The 26,223-nt window shown below is 34.3% G+C and overlaps 1 protein-coding gene across 4 annotated transcripts in view; it reads right to left on the bottom strand.

Annotated features, from left to right (window-relative positions):
• LRP1B (LDL receptor related protein 1B) overlaps positions 1 to 26,223 on the bottom strand; it is a 1,884,038-nt gene that overhangs the window by 706,704 nt on the left and 1,151,111 nt on the right. The window contains exons 19-20 of one of the 4 annotated variants that reach the window (XM_003921997.4): positions 2,157 to 2,237; positions 510 to 677 (exon numbers count right to left, since the gene is read on the bottom strand). The exons of the other annotated variants lie outside the window; for them this stretch is intronic. Of the exons in view, the coding sequence (XP_003922046.1) occupies positions 510 to 677; positions 2,157 to 2,237 (249 nt within the window). The remainder of the gene's footprint in view (positions 1 to 509; positions 678 to 2,156; positions 2,238 to 26,223) is intronic. 4 annotated transcript variants of the gene reach the window in all.

Genomic DNA, 26,223 nt, shown 5'->3' with positions numbered 1-26,223 from the left:
GTGCCATGCAAATGACAGGGATATTATTCCCATGGATATGCTGAGAGCCATGGTCATGATCTCCTTCCTTTCTTAGCTGTACTCTAGAAAGTCAATCAGTTGGAAATGCATCCCCATTTAATCAGGGATTATTTCAAACTTCATGTAAACAAATTTTGTATGAAATAAAAGTAAAATTATTCCTTTCTTGTTTTTTTTTTTTTCTTTTTCCCTGTTGAAATGGCTTTAGGGTTTAGATGATAAAAAGAGTAGTAAGTAAAGCATCAGGTAAATGTAGAAAATAAAGACCACAGAAGGAATGAAAGAATAAGGAGGTACTGAGGTGAGAAACCAAAGGAGAAAAGAAAAGAGGGAAAGTAAAGAGATAGCAAATGATCGTACACAGTTCCACATGCATATTTTTGCCTATAAGCAATTTATTTTTATATAATATTCTCTCTGTAACATTCTAAGTATTACTATATATCAACTTTTAAAATGAGATTTAATTAACTTACAAAATTACTAACCTTCTTTGGTACAATTGATTTGGGCTTCATCACTGAAGTCACCACAGTCATTGTCACCATCACAGGCCCAATGGCCTGGGATGCATCTGCCACTGGAACATCTGAACTGATTATCATAGCAAGAGTGACCACAGCCCACCTCATCACTCCCGTCCCCACAGTCGTCATCTGGAAAGAAACATCAACATGAGGCCATGAAACCTGATCCACAGAGAAAAGTTTTCTTACAACCTTACTTTTTTTTTTTTTTTTTTTTTTTTTTTTTTTTTTTTTTTTTTTTTTTTTTTTGGCAGAATCTTACCCTGTCACCCAGCCTGGAGTATAGAGGCAAAATCTTGACTCACTGCAACCTTCACCTCCTGGGGCTCAAGTGACTCTCCCGCCTTATCCTCCCCAGCAACTGCAAACAAAGACACATGCCACCATGCCTGACTACTTTGTTTTGGATTTTTTTTAGTAGAGACAGGGTTTTGCCATGTTTTGGCCAGGCTGGTATCAAACTCTTGGCCTCCAGCAATCCACTTGCCTCGGCCTCCCAAAATGCTGGGATTACAGATGTGAGCCACAGGATCCCGTCCATTTTTTTTTTTCTATATAAAGTTTGTTTTGTTTTTGAAAAATGAATGATAATTCAATCAGTGGAACAACATTTCTCATAAACAGTGGAAGAATTATTTTCATCGTCACATTGCTTCTCCTCTGATTTAATATCAACTGCTAAACTAAGAGAAAAAAATCCTTGACTTTAAATTTTGAAGCTTAATTTCTTTTTCAAACAGAAATAACTAACCATTGACTGAATGCATCTATGCACCATGAAACAAGGATGCAATTGTGACTGCAGGAATTTCATGGAATGGTATAATCAATAATGTAATCATTATAAAAGATTATTACTTATGCCCCAGATTATTACTTATGTCCCATAATTCTTATGCCCCAGAGTTTATAATTCTATCTATAATCCTCCCTTTTTCCCCTATTCTCCACCATGAGAACCCACTATGTATCCCTCCTCCCTTGGCTCCTCTGTATATATTTATACTTGGAAACTATGGTACAGTATCATTAGAAATCATTTATATTCTTTATTAACAACCTTTTCAGGAGGGAGGGAAGATAAATGAGAAGTAAAAGTAGATCAGATTAAATGACTGGGAATGCATTGAATTCTTATATATTCATTTACCTGTATTTGGCATAATTTAGCATAGTAATATAATTTAGTATAAGAAAAAATACCATACGAACATAAGAGGAAATTGACAGAGTTGAAACAATCTGGGAAATTCCATACTAATGTATAAGCTTCTCCTCCTGAGGTTACGTAAGTGCTTTAGGGAACCTGAAATGTCCAGGCTATTTCCTCAATTGTTTACTGTACTACATGTTTGTAGACTTAGACTATGTCCAACATAACATTTGAAAAGCAAATCTCTATCACAGAGCCATGGGGCAAATATTGAGCTCCATTTTCTTTAATGCTAATTCCCAGTGATGTGCCAGCTGCCCGCTCACCACTTGTCTTAGCCATTTTTCTTGGCTCTGGGGGCTTCCCCTACAAACTACCTCTGAAGAAAGCCAGGCAGTCCAGAATCCCAGGCCCCCAGTCAAATCAGTACTATACAGTGAGCATTTGGTACTTGCCAGAGTCACAGTGCCACTTGCTGCTAATGCATCTTCCACTTTTGCATACAAATTGTGTTAGTGGCTCACAAGTCGGGAATTCTGTGAAAGATATAAAAATGTCCAAAAGAAAACACGTTATCGACTGTGCATGACTTAATTTATATCATTCGCTAATGTGAGCAGAATTCCTTCCCGGTTCTCTACAAAGATACAGAGGAAATGGCAGATAAACAAATATAGTGACTGTAACTTCTTGAGGACACATACTTTTAATATCTTTTAAATGAGTACTTTGCAGTGACTGAAAGCCTAGGAGGATTATTTGATGGAGGATCATTTAGATTCATTATATACTAGAAAAATGAATAGATGTCAACTCCATATACCAAGGGACACAACCTTCATTCAGCAGATAACAACTAATGAAGCTATACACTCTGGAGATGCAAAGTAATGTGTTTATGCTTTAATAGAGGAAGACCTTTTCTGAATTCAGAGAGCCAAAGAAGGAAAGTCAGATCTCACTCTGCCTCTGAAAGATGTTAACATTATAAGGTGAAAGTTAAACAAAACATAAACACAATAAAATCAGTTAGGTAAGTCAATATCACCAAGTTATGAAGAAAAGTATAAAATTTTAGTCTATGAAAAAAACGGAAAAAAATAGTAAAGATACAGATTTCAAGATAAATTTCATATAAATCAAGAGACTGCTTACTAACATTTAGATAATTATAACAAAAAGGCGTAGAATTAGCATAGAAAAAGAGTTTGCAAGAGAGAGATTATTAGCCAACTTGAAGTACCAATAAATCCAAAAGATAATGTCGTCATAATAAACTCTGATAATCCAGGTGAATGGCCAAAAAAAAGGGGTAATAATAGTCAGAGAAAAATATAATTGCTGAACAGTTTATCCAAGGAATTTGGAATTGCTTACTAATATGTCCCAGGAGATAAAGTTTATTTTCTCTAATTCATATATGGTGAAAGATATTCACCTAGTTTATTCAAGTTGCTCAGTACCAGACCTTTAAGCTCTCAGGGGAATATGAGTAGCATCACAAATCTTCACACACAAGAGCCCATTTAATAGATATTTAAAAAGAAAAAGAAGAAATAAGAAACTATCAGTTTAATTTTTAAAAAAACAGAAAAAATGGATATGCTGAAATAGATCAGTGGTTCATATTCTTTACTTGTTCCTCTGACAGAGGATGCCAATTACATTTTGTGACAAATATTTCTTTTTCCATTTAAGACAATTGACATAGAATCATAGAATATATTTGATAAAAGGCAATGAAGAGAATATTTATAAATACTTTCAAATTATACTCTCTGCATTGTCTCAGGGCCGCCAAGAATAGCTGATGGCTGAACAGGCTGTACTTTGGCTGCTGAAACTCCTTCAGCCAAATCTATTCATGTATTACTTATTAATCAATCATTTAAATTTTGTAGTTTTGAGCAATTTTATTTTGGAAAAAAATATAAACAATAAAAATATATTACTCTGCTTAAAAAAATGGACAAATTATGTCCAATCATTTTAACTGTAAGGCAATTGAAACTCAGAGAAATTAGACTTTTCTAATGATACATGTATCTCCTTAAGGAAAAACAAGTCTTAGAATTCAGTTCATGAAGTTCCCCATCCAGCACTCTTTCAATCATACTCTTATTACCAATTTCCTATCTCCTTTTCCCTTAACATCCATGAATGTACCTAAACTGTTACTTTACTCTCCTTATATTGTTAGCATATATTAAGCATAAGAGTTAACATTTCTCATACATTGTTTCATTATACAAAAGAGTACATTCTTGTGTTTATGAGAAATGTATCTCTAAATACTTCCACTATTTTAGGATTCAGTTAACAAGATTTTGTCCACACCAGCCATTCCTTCATAAATTTATTCTGTTTGTTACCTAACAAGATAGCTAGAACTTAATGTTTCTGTTTCAAGAATCAACACAGAAGTTGTCCAAAATACACTTTTTTCCTTAGAAAGATATCTGTTTAATGGATGTACTGCAGTGTAGAAGATGTACTATAGACAAGAATCAGGACATTTAGGCCGGGTGCGGTGGCTCAAGCCTGTAATCCCAGCACTTTGGGAGGCCGAGGCGGGTGGATCACGAGGTCAAGAGATCGAGATCACCAACATGGTGAAACCCCGTCTCTACTAAAAATACAAAAAATTAGCTGGGCATGGTGGTGCGTGCCTGTAATCCCAGCTACTCGGGAGGCTGAGTCAGGAGAATTGCCTGAACCCAGGAGGTGGAGGTTGCGGTGAGCCGAGATTGCGCCATTGCACTCCAGCCTGGGTAACAAGAGTGAAACTCCGTCTCAAAAAAAAAAAAAAAAAAAAAGAATCAGGACATTTAAATGAACAATGCTGAAAATTTCTGTCATTTCAATTTTTTTTAAATCTTATTTTAAAAATATATAACACTATCAACTTTTTATTTATTTTAATAGGGCAGACTGTACCAAGGTTTACCTAGTCATTTCTGTCACACATTTTTAGGTCTATTCCTGATAATTTCCCACTAAGAGTTGAGATTTTCACATAGTACTCTAGGTAGTTAGTTATGTAAAAAAAGTAGGTCACTAAGTATTTTCTCAGTACGTTAACCAATGAAACACATTGGTGATAGTAACTTTAGGAAATAAGAATTTCAAGTGATATTACTGTAACTCCTCTAGAACGGTTTGTATTTTTACCATAAAAGCTATGATATTTTTTAGTTAAATTTTATATTAGTACAGTTCCTGGCAAATTACAAGTGGTTAGAATTGATAGTAAAAAAAGGAGCAAATTAATTTTGCTTGGCAGTGTAAAGGCTTATCTTTTGTATTATCCTAAAAGTAATGCCTGAAATTAAAATTAGAGGCTAGAATAATCACCTCCATTCTTAAAGTGATAAAACAACAAATCAACTTTGGGTATGCAAGTATTCTCTCTAACATATAGCAGAGCTGGGAAAAGAGAGTCAGCCAAGGACATCAGCAGAGATAGCCAGTGAATGGTCTTCAGCTGGTAGCTCATCTTTTATATTGGTAACTTGTGCAGTGATAAAATAAATTGACGCTTCTTCACAAATGACATAAAGGGAAAATTTATGTTATTTATATAAGATTTATGCCAGATCTGATGGATTTTGACTTTCTTGATTGCCCATTTCTTTACTTTTTAAAAGGCAATTTACTTGTGCAAGTTTACATCTAAGTACATTTATCTAAGATATTGGCATTTGAATGAATATTATTCTAAAACTTACTAAATTTGTATTAAGTTTCATGATTACCAAAGTCACATCTTAAAATATGAATTTTAAGATAAATTTAAGTTTTTAAAAATCAGACAATGTCATGAAAGCCTAAACGTGATGGAAAAAAAGATGTAGAAAGGAGGCAAAGATTTATATCAAAAGCTATCCTGTAGAAACCCAACAAATATTCTGTCACATAAAGGGAAGTACTAGAAAGAAAAGTAAAAATGTCTCAAGACATAATTTAGTCAATAGTTCTAAGGAAGTTTCTTTTATTACCTAACGAGATAGTGAGAACGTATGTTTATATTTCAAGAATCAACACAAAAGTTGTCCAAAATATGCGTTTTTCCTTAGAGAGTCAACTGTTTAGTGGATACACTGTAGTGTAGAAGACGTAATGTAAACAAGAATCAGGGGATTTAAACAAAGGATCAATTCAAGCTTTGGTTCAAATGACTAAATGATAAAATATGGACTCAAATATGATGAGATCTAATCTTTAAAAATAACATTACATCTTTCTTGGCTCTATAATAACTTAATTCAAATTTTTTACCTCTCTTCTATGAACTTTGGAGCATATTAATCTATATTCCAAGTTTTGCTAAGAAAAAATAAATCATCCTAAGCATCTGAAAACTCTTGAAACTTGATGATACTTTATTGGTTGGGAAATTCTTCATGTAAATTTTAAAATTGGTTTCAACTGTTAGATTTTAATACTAAAAAACAGTAAAAAGTAAAGTGAAAATTAGCTCTCAATAGATAAAAAAATTCTCAAACTAAATTTAAAAATCTAATATCCAGTACATCAACCTCTAAGAAAATGAGAGACATACATAAACACATAGAATGTATACATGTGCTTAAACAATTATATATCATATATGATTAATTTTTAAAATGCTAGTTACATTGTCTCTCATCAACCTTATAGTCCAACTTAGCTTATGGAGAAAAACTACTGTAGATTAAAAAAAATGGGAACTAGAATAAGGCTGAAGGCAAATCACCAAAGATAATAAAGTTAGTATTTGAAAAGAGACATGTACAGGAGTAAAGTTATTAATGTTTCATTCTCAAAATAGTACTATTGAATAAATCACTCAGCCTGTCTGGTTTCAGACTTCTGGTTTATACTCTGATCTCTTGAGTCCTGTCCTGTAAGTTCTAGAGATCAAGAAGTCGGAAGAGATGTCATCCAGAAATGCATGATACCATGAAAACATTTAATGGAGCAAAAAGTGGGTTCACCACTTGAATAACTCCTGGGGCTATCACAGCATTATAATAAATTACAATAATTCATTATTGTGCTTTAAAAGCCTCTTAATTTTAACATTTTTTCTGTTTTTTCATATTAGTGTTAATTTAAAAGTTGAAAATAACATCTGAATATATCAGTTTAGTTCTGGATATTTGTTCTGTTAAAATGTCATGATGAATTCCTATATTTGACAAAGATTTAAATATTACACACAATTTTTCTTTCTTGATTTTTCATTAAAATTCTTTGACTTTAGATACAAATTGTGGGACACCTGCAAGAATTACCTGATAACTCTGAAAAAGAGAAAAATTATGAATCAAAGTGGCTTATATTTCATTGTGTTACAATTATAGAGAGGAAAACTATATTTTATCTCTGTAGATACTTCAAACTCATAGAATATTTAATATGGATTAATGGACTGTTAAAAATCTTCTATTATTACAGGTAGTATGCTCAATTTACCTATTATATGTTTCACTTAAAATTTATTGTCAGGTTATATGTAAGCTATTATGTAAATGGCTACAATTGTCTTTCTCTCAAGGGTAATCATGATTGTTATGGTACTTACATTTATCTAGTATACAAAGTATAGAGGAATGTTCCCCAGGGAGGTAGATTTTAAACCTAATTCTGGCTTCTTTCCTATCTCTAACCTAGGAATTTTCCTGCTTATTCCTCCTCCTTGCCCCCAAAATAATATTTTAAAGTAATTTGTTAATGAAGTCTCAAAACATAGTTGTCATAGGTTTGTTTGAGATCATGTAACACATGTTCTGTATAGATAAATTTAACCTTCACAATGTGAAAAGTGCATAGAAAATTCAAGTTAAAATTAATGACAAGATAAGAATATTGTAAGAGTCCAGGGTTAGGAAAGTGTTATCTTCACTTGAAAGAGACAATAATATATGTATTACCAATACTCTTCACAATATCCCTGCCATTGTTATCCCTAACACCAATTTGCAGAAGAAAATAGTATAACTTGCCTAAGGCCATATCACATAAATAGCAAGTGGCAGTAAAATTTGATACAACGCTCTGATTGATGCCAAAATACAACTTTTTTTTTTTTACTATACCATGCTGATCATACTAACACTTTAAAAAGAGTATTTACAGCTTAGAAAGATTTGGGAAATAATTAAAAATTTAATTCTTCATTCTGTAGTTTACGTCTAAGATTTAAACTCCAATTCTAATTTTTATCTCCCCTAAGGTATATAATTAAATATTATAAAAGGTTAAAAAGTAGTGCCTTTTTTTTATTTTTTATTTTATTTTTTTTTTTTTTTTGAGACTGAGTCTTGCTCTGTTGCCCAGGCTGGAGTGCAGTGGTGCAATCTTGGCTTACTGCAACCTCCACCTCCCAGGTTTTAGCAATTCTCTTGCCTCAGCCTCCTGACTAGCTGGGATTATAGGCACCCACCACCAGCCTGGCTAATTTTTGTAATTTTAGTAGAAATGGGGTTGCACCACGTTAGTCAGGCTGGTCTTGAACTCGTGACCCTGTGATCCACCTGTTTTGGCTTCCCAAAGTGCTCAGATTACAGGCATGAGCCACAGCACCCAGCAGGAAAGTGATACTTTTAAAAATTACATGTATTATAGGACTAGACTCACTGAGAAAATAAATTACATTTCTCGATATTGACAATAGTTGTGGCTTCCAAGAATTGGTACCTATATGGGACAGACTTCAAATGATCCAATAGAGTATTTTGGAGAAGGTTACATGAGAGTAGTGTACTACGTATTGTCATCATTTTGCCACTTTTTCATTGCTGTCACATAAAAATTTCATTTTATATACCATGTATAATGCCACACACACAAAACATAGGTTTTGCAGGTAGGTAAACATGGGCTCAAATCCTGGCTATGTCACCAATTAATGTGTGATATTGGGTAGTTACCTAACATCTCTGAACAGAGGTCTGTGATTTGCAAAAAGGAAGAAAAAAATTGCTCTAAAGTTTTATTGGTTCAGGGTATTTAACTGAGAACTTTATATCAGATAGACTTCTAGGCATTGGACATATATTACCTAGAGTGGATGAACGAGTGAATAAATGAAAGACTGATAGGCACTGGGAATGCAAAATTAAATATTATTATTTTTCAGAGTGCTTACAATCTACTAGGGAAGACATCCGGAATACAACTAAATGATTTTAATAAATATCTGATAAATGTTATTTTAGAGGCAGTGTAATGTGTTATTACAGTACACAGCAGAAGTGGCCAAACTAATGTCAGGTGTTTAAATATTACTTCCCAGAGGAAGAGCTATAAAAGCTGATATAAATAATATGTTTGAGTTAAAACACGTGAACAAGAGGGAATGCAGTGCTTTTATCATGTTCCAAAGAAAGAGTCAGATTCATGAAGGCCCAGAAGTGAGAGTATATAAAATGTTTGAGAAAATGAGAGTTTTAGAATGGGTACAACAGGGTATAAGACAGAAGTCATGAAATAGGCTTGCAAGACAGACTTAGAAATGATCACTATTTAAATGACAAAGTATTAGAAAGTCAAAGGGAACACCTAAGAAGTGTATATAGAATGAGACTGAAAAAAGTGCTAGGAAAAAATATTGAATATTTCTGGCAATATGGCAGACAATTAGGAATGTTAGATAAAATAACAACCAAATATTTCAATATATAGGTGAATGTGTACAGATAATAAAAATTTTCAGAGTCTAGAAATAAAATGGGTGCTAAAAACTAGAATTGTGAATAAACAATAAATAACAACATTGTCTATATATGTGCAGGTGTAATTTTGCCTCCAAAGGCAGTAAAAGAAAGCTGGTTCTTTAATCTATCTAGATGCCTGGGTTTTAATGTCAACCTGGGATAGGTGATAATTCTCTATCTCTACAAAAGATGCCAACATAAGCTAGGACCCTCAAAGTCTAAACTCTAAGTACAAGGGTGAATTAGATAATATCTCCTCCTAGTAGAAAGAGATATCTCAGCCTAGACTGAGTGGGGAAAAGAGTCCACTTGACAATGTATAATCACAAGGCTATAATCAATCACAAACTCTACTTTCTGTAATTCAGAAATTCCAAGTTGAAAAATTCAGGTAAAAATTAATCCAGACCATATAATAATATTTCAGAGGTATGACAGGGTGCTCAGGGAAGACATCACCCCAAGAAAGTCTTTGGAAAATTTCCACAAGGGACAAAAAATCAAATTAAAAAAGAAGAAGAAGAAGAAGAAGAAGAAGAAGAAGAAGAAGAAGAAGAAGAAGAAGAAGAAGGAAGAAGGAAGAAGGAAGAAGGAAGAAGGAAGAAGGAAGAAGGAAGAAGGAAGAAGGAAGAAGGAAGAAGGAAGAAGGAAGAAGGAAGAAGGAAGAAGGAAGAAGGAAGAAGGAGAAGAAGAGAAGGAGGAGGAGGAGGAGGAGGAGGAGGAGGAGGAGGAGGAGGAGGAGGAGGAGGAGGAGGAGGAGGAGGAGGAGGAGGAGGAGGAGGAGGAGGAGGAGGAGGAGGAGGAGGAGGAGGAGGAGGAGGAGGAGGAGGAGGAGGAGGAGGAGGAGGAGGAGGAGGAGGAGGAGGAGGAGGAGGAGGAGAATTAGAAGAAAAAAAAAAACACATTAAAATCTGGTGAGTGAAATTCAGCAGATCTAACAAACAACAGGATTAGACCCAGAATATCTTTAGATATATATTAAAAATCTGTATCTGTAGAGGCTATAGATTGAAATCTGATAGGCATTATAAAATAGCTAAGTCAAAATGTATTTAAAAGATAAGGACAAAAATAAAAACCATGTAAGAAGACACATTGAGAAAAAATAGGCAAGTTTGAAAACAAACCAAATAGGACATTCAGAAATGAAAACCACAGTCTTGGAATTACAAACCACATGGACAAGTTAAATTACAAATTAGTACACTTGAAGAGAGAATTACTAAACTGGAAGATAAGAAGAAATTGCCACAGTTGCAGCTCAGCTTAAGAATAATAGAAAGAGAAATCTTGAAGGATAGAATTTAACAAACTAATAGTTGCAAAAACAAGGAGAAGAGAAAATGAAGAGAGCGAGCACTATTTAAAGAGAGAATTTCTTACAATGTCCCAGAATTTAAGGAGACATGACTCTAGATTCAGGAAGCAAAATCTATTTTGAAGTAAGTAAAAAGAAATTCACATATAGAAACACTGTAGTGAAACATCAGAATTGCAGGAACAAATGTATAAAACCTGAATTAACCTGCAAAAAATTTAAATGTTGAACCAGGAGTAAAAATTTTATCCACCACCCCAACTTAAAAAAAAAAAAAAAAGAAGTGAGAACATTTTAGAAAATAATTTATCCACACTCTCAAAGAAAATAGTGAACGTATAGATAAGGGTTAGACAGAGACAGAGGAACCAGAAAAATGTAAGAGGGAAATCAAGAAATATCGGTCACTGAAGGCAAGAGAAGTGTCTGAAAAGGAAGACAGCAGGGTTAAGGGCTGCTCCAATAAGTAAGTATATACAAACTGAAGTGTGCTACTCAGATTTTATATATACACTTTAAGTTCTGGGATACATACGAGAACATGCAAGTTTGTTATATAGGTATACCTGTGCCATGGTGGTTTGCTGCACCCATCTAGGAGAATTAGGTATTTCTCCTAGTGCTACCCCTCCTCTACCCCCATCCCCCCAGATTTTTTTTTTTTTTTTTTAGTCTGTTGAGCTTGTCAAAGAGAGTTTTGGTGGAATGGTTAAGGAGAAAATAAATTTCCTTAGTAGACTGAGTAGAAGACGAATACATAAAGTTTTATGCAACTTTCCCAAGAAATCTGAATGTGAAGAATGTAAGAATTAATGTGATTGCTAATGAGAGATACAGGATTAAAAGAGTTATACTGGTGGTAATCTTTCTATAAGAGGGAAAAAATTGAACATACCTACATACATAAATATTTATAGGAAGAAACTAGTTGACTGAAAAACTGAATAGGAGATTCAAGTTGCATTTTCTGTTTTTTAATATGTTTTAGGACAACAGAAAAATCTTCCACTTCAAAGAATAAACTCATATCTAATAATGATAATTCTCCCTGGCAATTAAAATAATTACTACTAAAATGTTTAATTTGTTTAATTAATTCTAAAGTTATTTATGTTTAACTTAATCTTAAAGTTAATAATTAAACAATGAATTTGGATTTTTTTATCCCATGGAACAATTAAGAAAGTAATAACTTTAATTACTTAGAAATGTTGAATAAAGTGTGACAGATAAAAATTACCAATGATTAATTTATTTATAATTTAGATTAAAACTCAAAATATATGTGAAGTCTCAAGTAAACTAATTTTTCTCTATATTTTAAGACTTTATTTCAGAAAATTTCAGTCTTTTTTTAGTGTGCTTATAACACTACAACTTCCAAGAGAAAAGGAGTGAGACTAATTATCTTTCATAGTGTCAAATTTTTTAAATTACAGAAATTTTTAAAATGCAACATTATGTTGCGTGGCATTTCATTGTTTTTCTCTCATTCTAATTCATAGATTGCAGTTATTCACTATAGCAGTATATAAGCACAAGGAATGGACAGGTCAGAGCCCTGAAGTAGTAGTGAGGTTGCCTGGGATACTTCTCTTTCAATTTCATTTTTGCTACTTTTAAACTAGCCTGGCTGAGTGCTGTGGCTCACACCTGTAACCCCAGCACTTCGGGAGGCCCAGGTGGGTGGATCACGAGGTCAGGAGTTCGAGATCAGCCTGACCAACAGGGTGAAACCCTGCCTCTACTAAAAATACAAAAATTAGCTTGACATGGTGGTGGGTGGCTGTAATCCCAGCTACTCGGGAGGCTGACGTAGGAGAATGGCTTGAATCTGGGAGGTGGAGGTTGTGGTGAGCCAAGATTACGCCACTGCACTCCAGCCTGGGCAACAAGAGTAAAACCCCATCTCAAAACAAACAAACAAACAAACAAAAAACAAGCCTATTATTAAAATAAGTAAGTTTTAATCAATTTGCATATATATATATATATATATATATATATATATATATATATATATAAGACTTTTCAATGAAAATGATATACCTTGAGATTCCTTGTTCCTAGCTCTGTGACTGATGTTCATTTATACTTTTGATATCTTGACTATGCTTAGGCTACCCAGGCAATTGCCTTTTCTTTTTTATAAAAGGAAAGCAAATCACTCAGGAAACAAGAAGAAAATAACACTTCAAATGGATCAGACTTAACTTTGATATTTAAATACACAGCTTTGGTTATTATATTAATACTGAATAAAGATATGAATATAAATGGTTTCTAAGAACTCACTCTTGCTTCTTCTAGTTATACAGCTTTTCCCAACAGGTAAAAAAACAACACAAAAGTTCCCAAGAGATCAAATCATCAGTGAGCTTCACATTGCCAGACCCTGATTGCAAATGAGAAATCAGTGCCATTAAGTGTGCAGCGTTAGATGTCACTAAAACTAGCACATTTTAAAAATGTTTCCTGATACAGAAAATATAAAAATCACTAAACAGAAAGAACATTAAAAAAAAAAAGAAGAAGAAGCATGCACTCAATGAAAAGGGACCCATGAGAATTATAGGGGTTAAATCCAGGGGCAAGGTAGCATTACTAAACTTAGTCATGCATGATAGCTCACACATGTTTACCAGAGTACATTTATAGTTATAGGTATTTGTCCTTATTTGTGAGCACTCACCTCTAAAAGTCAGTAAGATGTCCAAATATTTTACTGAATTCCAATATACGATTATGTATGAAATTATACACATCTGATACTATCGACAATATTCAAAAATCTATTTAAAAGTTTTAGCGAGATTCAGAATTGCAAGTCATTATAAAGTCTTTAATGCAAAATTATGTGATTTGTAAACCAATATTTTAAATGATCTTGCAGAATAAGATCAACCTGATGTTAGCCTATTAATTAGTTAGTACTACTAACTAACCAAAAGGAGAATGATACAATTACCCACCCAAACACTGTATTTGGTGGTTTTGTATTTTCTATTTAATCCTCATGACAACACTATGAGATAGATTTTATGCTTGCCAATTTACATATAAACAAGAAAATGCATTTCAGGAAAATTGCCTTTACATTTTTACATTATCCTTAGGCAGGCAAAATATCAATAAGGATATATAGGATAGTAACAACAAAATTAATAGGCTTGATCAGGACCACCTATCAACCCATCAATCTATCTTCCTATTTTAAAAGAAATTTACTGCTATCAGATTTAAAAATATATACATGCTTCTTGTGTTCACAAAGGAATTCTATAAAAGCAATCATTTCTTAGGCTACAAAGCAGTCCCAATTGCTTCCAAAGAAAAAAAAAATATTACACAGACTTATTCTCCTACCACAATTAAATAAAATCAAAATCACCCTTTATTTGAACATAAGGAAAATTCAAATGATTGACATATATTCTTATTATATGTCACAGAAGTTAGAATTATTCACACAGAAATATTTTAAAATAGCAAAATACTTAAAGACTTAAAGCAATATTTTCATAATTTTTGTTAGTTATATATCACTTCCTATCTTTATTAAAAATGAGAAATTTTACTTTTTTGGTAAAAAAAATTTTCCCCCCCATTTTCTCAATATAGTATCATGGCTTTTAATTAGACCATGAGGTAAGCATGCTTACATTATTGTCATCACAATATAATATTATTTTCTATAAGGTTGTATAGTACATTTCTTATACTTTAATTTAAAACTTTCAAAATGTTAAATATATTCTAGTCAAGTGGAAGTCAAGAGATGAGTATAATTTTTAAAAATCATGGCATATTATTTTATAAAAAAGTAGAGGTAATAACCAGGAAACTTGGCTAAGAATTAAAAACACTTGCCACTGGTAATAGTACAATAGGTGAGGTATAATTACTACTATTTTTTATTGTAAGCACCTATGTGTTATCTGACTTTCTTTAGCTAAATGTATCTACATCATTGTTTTAAAAATAGTAACAGAAATAGAGAATGGGCATGACCTGAACCTAGAGTTTCAGAACCTATAAGGACTGCATACTTATATATAAGAATTTATATACACAAAAGCAGAGAAATCATATACATTATTCATTTAAAGGAATGTAGCAATCTTTAGAAAATTCACATCTAAGCACATCAGGTAGAAGTGGCACATCCTTATTGAGGTTTTGCACACCATGACAATTACCCCCAACCTCCAAGAGCAGAAACTTTGCTTTTTTGTCTTTTCCTGAGACCCAGCATCTAGAACACAGAGGCTAAAAACACCAGAGTAGGTGTAATATGAACTCATCTTATCAGAAAACAATATTATAAAAAATATTTAGAGAACACATTAATAAAACACTACAGTGTTTTAAAACTTTAGAAGTTTTTAGTATTTTAAAACTTTAGACCCTATAATGTTTAAGCTGCAGTGTTTTGTAGCTTCTTCTCTGAAGGAGAGGTTGGCTCCAGACCACTCACAGAAATTAGACCATGAATGCCTTCCTGGCAGAGTACAGAGGGTCTTGGCTTCATTCACCTCAGGTCTGCTCAAATTCTAGAAAAGATTCCATCAAAGCAATGAGCAGCAACCAGTGGTTCAAATACAGCCATCTTCTCTACTGTGTGGGACATCAAACTACACAAAGATTACACCATGTGTGCAAACCTCAAGAAGCGCAGTAGGATGTGTAGCAGTGGAAAGGTTTTTTGTTTTGCTATTCATTTCATTTTTTTTCGTTTTTTGGTAGTTAGATGTGGTCATATTGCCAATGACTGAAAGGAACGAGAGAGGGAAATTCTGCTATGGCTCCACAGCAAATTGTAGCTCATGTCTGACACCGTGCTGCCAAGTAGAGGAACCATGATTGTAGGCACACTGAACCCTTTAAAAAAATGCTGCAGGGACATACAGAGGTAGGTTTAGACCTTACATCTGCTGTGAAGCAACATCTTGACACCAGTGACAAAATATTACAGTGACAGAAATTATTTACCGACATTGGTTCCATCTTAGGCAAAGATGCATATAGCTTCTGTTTTTAAAACACCAACTTGGCATAAAAGAAATGTTTGCTGGATCAATACAGGACTTCAATCTAACACTTTTCTAAATAACAAATTTAATATTAACCAATTAAGGATTTCAGAAAAATTATGTTTTCTGAAATAATTTCAATTGAGCCAACTCTAAGTCCAACTGGAAAAAATATGTATATTCCCACTTGAGAATGGAAGAGTATTTGGAAGGAAAAAGAAAGAAGAGAGAAAAACAAAAGAAGATAAATCTATAAACTTTTATTTATTGACCACTATGTGCCATACACAATCTAGATTTTTACAAAGTTATTTCCTTTGACCCTGATTTTTATGTGTGTGTGCATGTGCATGTGTATTTTTATATGTGTGTGTTTATTATTTTAACCAATGAGATATTAATGCTGCTGAAGTCTCTAAATAATTCATGTCTACTCTTGATAGAAATTGAAAGAACTAAGTATCTGTCAGAGTCATAAAGATAGTTAAAATTATCACTGCCCAGTAACTGGTGTGGCAGCTCCAGTTAGCTCCTTCCTACCGGAAATAATCTGCTTAATTACTTGAAAAAGACACGCTAGAAAAGCAAAAGCAGGCTGGGCACGGTGGTGACTGCCTGTAATCCTGGAACTTTGGGAGGCCGATGAGGGCAGATCACCTAGAGTCAGGAGTTTAAGACCAGCTTGGCCAACATGGTGAAACCCCGTCTCTACTAAAAATACAAAAGTTAACCAGGCATGGTGGTGCAGACTTGTAATCGCAGTTAATCAGGAGACTGAGACAGCAGAATTGCTTGAACCCTGGAGGTGGAGACCTCAGTGAGCTGAGACTGTGCCACTGAACTCGAGCCTGAGTGACAGACCAAAACTCCATCTTGGGATGGGGTGGGGAACAACTGAGGTTTGGAAGGATATAATAGAGAGATATATTTTTGTTCCTCAACTTTTTTTTTATTACATTTTAGGTTTTGGGGTACATGTGAAGAACATGCAAGACTGTTGCATAGGTACACACATGGCAGTGTGATGTGCTGCCTTCCTCCCCATCACCTATATCTGGCATTTCTCCCCATGCTATCTCTCCCCAACTCCCCCACCTCCCACTGTCCCTCCCCTATTTCCCCCTGACAGAACCTAATGTGTGATGCTCCCCTCCCTGTGTCCATGTGTTCTCATTGTTCAACACCCACCTATGAGTGAGAACACGCAGTGTTTGATTTTCTGTTCTTGTGTCAGTTTGCTGAGAACTGAAAGAAGTTCAACTGAGTGGCAGAGACCCAATAACCACCAGGATAGGGCTGCAAATGAGAATCATGTGGACAATTTTTTAAAATTACCCATGTCTGAGCCTCTATTATAATTCAATTGGCAATCAGGACATATTAAAGTTCCCCAGGGGTAGTAAGTTGAATTGTTAGGTATCAAAAAGAAACATCAAATTCTAACTGCCAGGACCTGTGGATGTGACTTTATTTAGGAATACGGTCTTTGCAAATACCTAAGTATTTCTTGTGACTTTGCTTTGTCATTTAACTATGCACAGATCTACAGAAAATTTTGTTTTATGTTATTTTAAGGTTAAAAATACCCTCTTTTTTTTTCTACTTAAAAAACAATACGTACACACGAGGAATGAGCAAAATAGTACAGAAAATCTCAAAGAAGAAAGTCAAATTCAATGGAAATTCAGCATTATAGATATTTTGGTGAGCATAGAGTATCTATGTATGTAAATAATAGTTATATAAAATTTTATGTAGCCTACTTTCTAAATTGTTTTTGTTTTAATTTTTTACCTTTTCTTTTTTTTTTTTTTTTTTTTTTTTTTTGAGAGGGTGTTGCTTAGTTGCCCAAGCTAGAGTGTAATGGCACACTACTGGCTCACTGTAGCCTGGAGTCAGGTGATCCTGGGATCAAGTGATACTCCCATCTCACCCTCCCTAATAGCTGGGATTACAGCCATGTATCACCATGCCCAGCTAATTAAAAAAGATTTTTTTAGAGGCAGGGTTTCATCTTGTTGCCCAGGCTGGCTTCAAACTCCTATGCTCAAGTGATCCACCAACCTTGGTCTCCCAAAGTGCTTAGATTACAGGCATGAGCCACCACCATGCCTGGCCTCTAAATTGTTTGCTTACTGAAGCAATTACGATATTTTTGTGCCAATAACCTTGACCTACATCCTTCGAAAGAAAAAATAAATGAAGTCTTTGCAGATATAAAGTTAAGGATCTCAATATGATATCATCCTGGATTAAAGGTGGGCCTTAAATAACTGGTGTCTTTACAACAGAAGGGAGATAAGGCTATGACATAGACATGGGGAAGAAGGTCACATGAAGATGGAGGCAGAGGTTGAAGTTATGTTGTCCCAAGCCGAGAAAGGCCAATAGCCATCAAAAGTTGAAAGTAGTTTTTCCTAGAGCCTTTGCAGGCAGCCCTGTTGACACCTTGATTTTGGACTTTTCACCTCCAGAACTGTGCAAGAATAAATTTCTGTTGTTTTAAGCATCACTTTTGTAGTAATTTGTTGTGGTAGCCTTAACAAATTCTAATTGGTAGAAAATGCTAACGCCACAGTTTAAATTCTCTGATATTCTTTTAAGATAAGAATCACATGAGATAATTTTTCTCAAAATGCAGATTCCTGTACTCCATCCAAGACCTACTGAATGAAAATCTTTGAGGGAGGTGGGTAGAAGCCTGGAAATCTTTATTAGCAACAAACATTGCAAGTGATTCATATCCTCAAGCAAGTAATTGGGGAAATGCTGAATTAGAATAAGAAAGAAAAGCCATTTTTAATAATTTCTGCCTACTGCTTTGAAAATATCCCTCCAGGGTTTGCTTAATCTCCCACTTTCCTGCACACTGGGCTTTATTAGTCAGGTATTTACAAAACAGGGAACTGTAACCAAAGAAAGATGCAAAATAATGCCACATATGTGTAAGAATAACAAGAAGACAACTTAGTGGAAACTCGCATACCACTTCTAAATTAAAAATAAAGCATGCTAAAATATAAACATATGAAATAAGGAAATAAACAGAACAATTTTTAATTTAGAAGTAATATACAAAGAATAAATCTGCAGGACATAGGCAAAAAAAAAAAAAAAAAAGAGCTTCTCAGTTTCCTCAGCATCCTTCTTTTAAATAAAAATAATATTGTCAGACTGGAAAGTAGATGGCAAATAGGTTTGAGAGAAAATTAAAACTTCAAACCAGAGAATAGAGAAAAATAGAGCACCTAATTGCTAAAAGGTGAGTTTATCTTTCTATGGAGGCAAATTATCAAACAAGTAATAAAACATCAAGTATCTTTGATGTTCTCAGAGAATTGACAGTCATTTTGGAATTAATAGGAGACAAGAAACATGAAGAAAAATTGGAAAAAAGGCGACATTGTACCAACTCCAAAACTGAAAGAAAACTTAAAAATTAAAAAAATTATGTGAGTTTCTGCAATAATTCGAAGATAGGCTTGCTAAAACAATCATTTGTCAGTATTTATAATGACAATATTTGATCATGACCCTGAAACTGAGAGAAAATTTAGAATCTATAGACAGGTGAAGTTTATGTAAGTCTTTGACAATAATTATAAGATGAACTTGTTAAAACAATAGTTTGTCAGTATTTACAATGATATCATTTGGCCATTTGATCATGAATGAAATAAAAGTATATTATGTCAGAATAAACTTTTTGCTGATGCAGTTTTTTGATGAGCATATATATATATATATATAAAACATGTATATGTAGGGCATTTTCATTATATATAATTCATACAATATGTATTATATGTATAATATATATAATTTATATATATCACAATTATGTATATTATATCACTAAATGTAGTGCTCCTGAATTTTTAGCAACATCTTTGAGAAATTCTTTCACAATAAATGAAAATACCATGCATACAATAGCAAATTTAGATAGATGAGTAGTTGTTTCATAACTGTATCTACAAAATTCTAATTATTAGGTTTTTCCCAGAAGAATGTTTTTAATTGCTCTCCAAGAAGCTCATGCCTTTGTTACTATGATTTGGTTAAAGCCTTAAAAGTAATGCTCATCCAATTTTTGAATTACACCAAACTAGAAGACATCATTACCATGATGGATGATGAATTCAAAACTGCAAAACTGCAAAAACGTTAAGAATTGTAGGAGGATGGTGAGGCATGGAGGACCTCACCAACGTACATATTTTGAAATGTGCGGATAAGGGAGAATCCGAAGACTATCAAAATAAAACTTAAGGGAACTTTTGAAATGTAAACATTGGAAACATCCCTAAAAGGCAAACTGGTTTATAAGAAAAGCTTAGGCATGTTAATTGACTGAGCACTCAACATGTCAGTTACATGATAAGGCTGTCATCCAGAGTAAGAGAAACCTAGAAGCTAAATAACTAAAGGTAAACACTCCACTATGATCTGTTGTAAAAATACCAAATTTCTGTAACATGAACATTTCACATTTTAAAAATTGTGGTAAAAATATTCAACACAAAATTTAGCATCTTAACCATTTTAAGTATATAGTTCAGTAACGTTAACTATATTCATATACTTCTGCAGCAGATCTCCAGAAATTTTTCATCTTGCGTATCTGAAATTCTATACACATTGAATATCATTCTCTCATTTTAGGCCATTAATTTAATAAGATTATTAAAATTCAAGTGAATGAATAACAAGGCAATTGCCAAGAAAAGCCCCTACAAACATGGTCATGTAAGGAAATGTTAAAGGAAGTGATGTTTAACCTATAAAAGAGGAGTTCGTTGGACATGATGGTGTCATTAGTTATCTTAAGAGCCAGACTGTGAACAAAGTTATTGATTCTATGTAGCTTCAGACAACATAACAAATAGCAGTGGGTATAATCTTTAGGAAGGCGGACCTTAGCTCCAAGAAGAAATAATATTCTGACAATTGAATACTGCCCAACAATAGAACTAATCACCCTCTGAAATGCTGAGTTCTTTGTTTCTGAAAATAATTTAAACAATGACTAGGTAAATACTTCTGGGACCAGTTTTAGAAGAATTCCTGTATTGGATAAGAGATTAAGTTACAAAGCATTTTAATAAACTACAAAAGTCTCTAATTCTGGGAGAATGGACAACTAGGAGTAAATGGAACCGACATCCAACTGAAATCTATTAACATGTTCTGCAACTTTGCACACACAATTTCAGTGCTCCGGTCTCCTTACTTATAATGTAAGAACTAAAATAACATTCTTTCTAAATGTCCATGTATTGCACACATGTGTATACGTTTGTACTAGTAGATGTGTATAAACCTGCTTTAACAGGAGATTACAAGGGAGAAAGTAAGAAGGAAAAGAAGAGAGACAGAGAAAAAAAATAAGTGAGTTAAAAACCAAACCATATCATAGTGAAATTCTTTCCATCACCTTGGCCCTGGCTCACTTAGACCCGATACTAAGGACAAGGAGACACCAAGTATCCCCACATTTTACAGAGAGAAACTAATATTTGGAACCATTTCATATAATAGGAAAGTACTGTACAAGTCAACCTTCTGGAGAGACCAGTGGACCAGCCTACGGAGAGATCCACGAATGCAAGAGGAAAGACTCCAAGAGAATCATTCATGAAAGTGTGTGGGTACCTAAGAAGGTAGAATTGATGAGATGTTTTTCTGCAAGTGATCTGGCCCTTTTACCTGTATCTAGAGAACAAAGAACTGGAGAGTGATTGCAGGCCCAGGAGTGATTGCAGGTCATTAGGAGAGCAGCCTGCTCACAGTATCTGGGAAAGAAAATAAAATGGCCCTAGCAAAAGATGATAAACCTGTCCTTGTCACATCAGTAATGCAACCAAAAGGGAAGCTCACCAAGCAAGGGAATTCCAGCAACTTAAGGCTTTGAGATATACCTCCTGTGGTGGGAATGAGGAGGTTTGGGGAATAAAAGAGACCTAAATTTAGATATGCAGGGAACTCCGAAGAAGGGAGAAGAGAGAAGAAATGAGAAAGGAAGTTCAGGGAATTCTAAAGAGGGATGAGACTCAAACCTCTCTGAAGTTCTCACACAGAAGCCTCTCAAGAGAGCTGTATTTCTCATGTGTCAGAGGATTGTAAAATTTAGAGCAGTAGGAAGGTTTCCTCTACATCTGCTTGAAAAGATGTTACTCATTTCCTCCATGTCTCCTCTTTGCCTGAAGAGCTAAAGCTAGGTGAGAGGCAAGTAGCGAGTAACAAAGCAAGATGCATTTTCCTCCCCATTCCTAGAACCTCAAGTCTAGCCAGCAAAGGGAGGAAAAATCTTTCACTAAGATATAATACTAATGTTTCAAAATGGGTTCGAACAAGTTACAGAAACTAAACATTACCAGCATCATTGTGTGTGCCAAGGTATTATTAAGGGTGGCAAAGCAGTGCTGGACAATAAAATTATATTTCATGTCAATATTTCACTGGATTACTGCTCCTCATTATATGGCTACACACATATGCAAGTTTTTTCTTAGAAAATAAAAAAAAATTATACTTAATCAGAAATTTTGCTTTTCTAATTATCTTGTGTAAAATATCATAGATACAACTTATTACTGATTTAACTGGGTAAAAATTCTTTGATAGCTAAAACTCTTCTATTTATTTATTTACTTATTTATTTATTTGAGACAGGGTCTCACTTGTGTTGCCCCAGCCTGTAATACATCATGGCTCACTGCAGCCTCAACTTCTTGGGTTCAAGTGATCTTCCCACCTCAGCCTCCCAAGTAGCTAGCCCTATAGGCACCCACAACCATGCCTGGATAATTTTTTGTATTTTAAAGATGGAGTCTCGCCATGTTGCTCAGGCTGGTCTGGAACTCCTGGGCTCGAGTGATCCACAGGTCTGCCAAAGTGCTGAGATTACAGGCATGAGCCATCCTGCCTGGCCTACTCTTCTCTTCTTTTCTTCACCTTTCCTCTCCTCCTCTCCCTACCCCATCCTCTCCTGCCCTCTTTTTTCTCTTATCTTGTAATTCTGTAAGATAACAAGAAAGATAATAAGAGCATTTACAGGTAAGATTACAAGTACAGGATACAAAATCCTGGTTTTAAGAGATCAACACCCATAAAATTGAGTAATATTCATCTTGAAAACTTCAGAAGATTTTTATTTCTACTCCCTTGAACTATCTTTTTTTTTTTTTTTTTTTTTTTTTTTTTTTGAGATGGACTCTCACTCTGGTCACCCAGGCTGTAGAGCAGTGACAGGATCTCGGCTTACTGCAACCTCCACCTCCCAGGTTGAAGCTATTCTCTGGCCTCAGCCTCCTGAGTAGCTGGGATTACAGGCGTACACCACAACACCTTGCTAATTTTTTTGGTATTTTTAGAAGAGATGGGGTTTTATCACATTGGCCAGGTTGGTCTTGAATTCCTGACCTGAAGTGATACACCCACCTTGGCTTCTCAAAGTGCTGGGATAACAAGCATGAACCACCATGCCTGGACTGAACTATCTTTCAATCTGTTAACAAACTTTAGGCAATTTCCAAAGTTGAAGGCTTCTAATGAATTAGGTATTACCAACTTACTTTAAGGAACATTTATTAAAACATAATAAATGTAGGTTACGTTGAGACATTTGGAAAACAGAACAAGACAAAGACAACAATCTTTGTTAAAATGAACAACTATGCTTTTTTGACTATAAATTGTCTAAGGTAAAAAACGTGTCATTGTTTGAAATATTATTATGTTTAATCATGAAATGCCCTTATACTTAATGTTGTAATTTGAAGATGGTGATATGGTTTGGCTGTGTTCCCACCCAAATCTCATTTTGAATTATCTTATGTTACAGGAGGGACCCAGTGGGAGGTAACTGAATCATGGGGGCAGGTCTTTGCCATGCTGGTCTCGTTATGGTGAACAAGTCTCACGAGTTCTGAAGGTATCAAAAGGGGGAGTTTCCCTGCCCAAACTCTCTCTTTGCCTGCTATCATCCATATTATATATGACTTGCTCCTCCTTGCCTTCCACCATGATTGTGGGGCTTCTGTAAGTTTAATTAAACCTCTTTCTTTTGTAAATTGTACAGTCTTTAGTATGTTTTTACCAGCAATGTGAAAACAGACTAATACAGATGGGAAGAAAATTTGTAAGGACAATTGCTCCTATCTTAAACCAGTTTTGTATATATTAACATTCTTATGTCACATAAGTGCATAGAGGATAAAATCAAATACACATGGTACAAGGATTAGCATTGATTGAGAATTTGTTATTAGATTGATGCAACAGTAACTGCATTTTTTTTTTCCATACTGGCAAAAGCCACAATCACTTTTGCACCAACCTAACAGAAATGTAAATTCTTGGGCCCCGCCTGAGACTGACTGGATTAAAGACACTAGGAATGGGGCCCAGCAATCTTTTTTTTTTTTTAAATAAGCTCCTCAAAAGACTCTGATGTATTATCTTGAGTTCTCAAACTTGAGCACACATTTCACCATTTCAAAAGCATTAAAAATACTAATTATTGGGTTCCACTCCTAGAGATTCTATTTAATTACTCTGGAATGAGGTATGGGCAGGAGATTTTAAAGTTCCCCTGGTAATTCTTTTATTGACAGCTTAAGTTGAGAACCAATGTTAGTCTTATCCTTGAAATTAAATTGACCGTTCAGTTCTTTGACACAAGGTCCACTTTCAACATAGACTTCACAATTCGAATATGTCTTCTCTTGTTTGCAGCATAAATTTACAGATTCTTCTTTCTACATGTGAAGACTACTAAAAAGTTAAACAACTGCTTAAAGATTAAAGCTGAATCCTCAAAGCGACTTCCCAATTAATGTAAGTGTGTGCCCACATATAATCTCAACCTAAAATGTGCAATTAACTTGTAAAGACAAATGCAAGTAAGATGAATTAGGTTTGTAAATAGATGCTATAGAATCCCAGTGAAATCTTGACCTTCAGTTGCAGAACTGTCAACTCCTAATCACCAGCAGAAACATTTCTAATCATAGGCTTTGCATATTTTCAAATCCAAATTTTAATATTTTTTTTAATGTGAAATGGTAGCTATAAATATAAAAGAGATTGTTCATGGAGCTGAAGTATAAAAACAAAAAAAAAGTGATTGTAGAATCTTCGGGTAAGATGAAACCTTTGGGAATCTGGTCTTTTCCAGTGACAAAAGCAAAATATGGCCAGTACAAAATTTATAATAAAACTAGAAATGAGTTGAGTCTCTATTTATTTATAGAATAGTGTCAAATAGGGTGAGTGCTTTTTAAAAAATTGCAGTCCTGTCATTTTGTATGCAGTGCAAGAATAGTTTCTATTACAGAGATCTATGCCATTCTCCCTTATAATAACTTTAACAGTGAAATTATGCCTACTAGACTTTGTCAGCTTCTCTTCTGATGCAAATTTTGATTTTAAATGACAATCTGAAAGGCAAATGTGTATTACCGAAGAGAGAAACATGTTTGAAGTAAAACATGTTTCTTTGGTTATTAAGAAGAAATGGTCCCGAAACTAACCCATGGTGGTAGTTTACCGATACTCTATAAAATCTGGCTATATTTCAGGACCAAACTGTCTAGCTGCTAAATCGTTACAATGTGTTCATATCCAATTGTGTGCAGCCAGCCTCTTGTACCAATTTATGAGAGCCTGTTTTTATTTATTGATTTATTTTTTTGAGATAGAGGCCTGAATCTCAGCTCACTGCAACCTCTGCCTCCCAGGATCAAGCAATCCTCCCACCTCAGCCTCCTCAGTATCTGGGATTACAGGTATGCACCACCACACTGGCTAATTTTTGTATTTTTAGTAGAGACAGGGTTTTACCATGTCAGCCCAGCTAGTCTCAAACTCCTGGTCTCAAGTGATGCATTCACCTTGGCTTCCCAAAGTACTGGAATTATAGGCATGAACCACCATGCTGGGCTATGAGTGCTTATTGTTAAATTTTCACTGATTCTTTGTGCCAGCTGTAAAGTACATGACATTATTTTTAAAAATAATAATTTTATAAATTTACAACTAAACAAATAATGTTTAAAACAAAGATAATATATACCTGAGACTTCTAATTTTCTGATAATTTTACTACATTGCTCTTCATGTTATTTGTGTCAGTTGTATCTGAATAGTGGAAATACTATATACTGGTGTGTTACTGCATATTTGTTCCTAATTCCACATTCAGAGAATTATGTTGACAACCTGATACTGGCTATGGTGGGAGTATTTACAGCATACAAATAGGCAAACAATACATCATGGTTCCTCCCCACCAGGAAAGGTTAAAACAGTTACCAGTACAACAAGGAATGAAACCTGCTATAAGTGCATGTGCATTTAAATCAGACAGTCATAGAAGTATAATGGCATAATCTGCACCTTATGCATGGATCATGAAACAATTTCATCCTAAAATGTTTGGGTTTTAGTTTTAAGTGTGCCTGATTAA

The sequence above is a fragment of the Saimiri boliviensis genome, chromosome 5 (assembly GCF_048565385.1).
Source record: "Saimiri boliviensis isolate mSaiBol1 chromosome 5, mSaiBol1.pri, whole genome shotgun sequence".
Taxonomy (NCBI): Eukaryota; Metazoa; Chordata; class Mammalia; order Primates; family Cebidae; genus Saimiri; species Saimiri boliviensis.
This window is presented reverse-complemented; position numbering and strand designations above follow the sequence as displayed.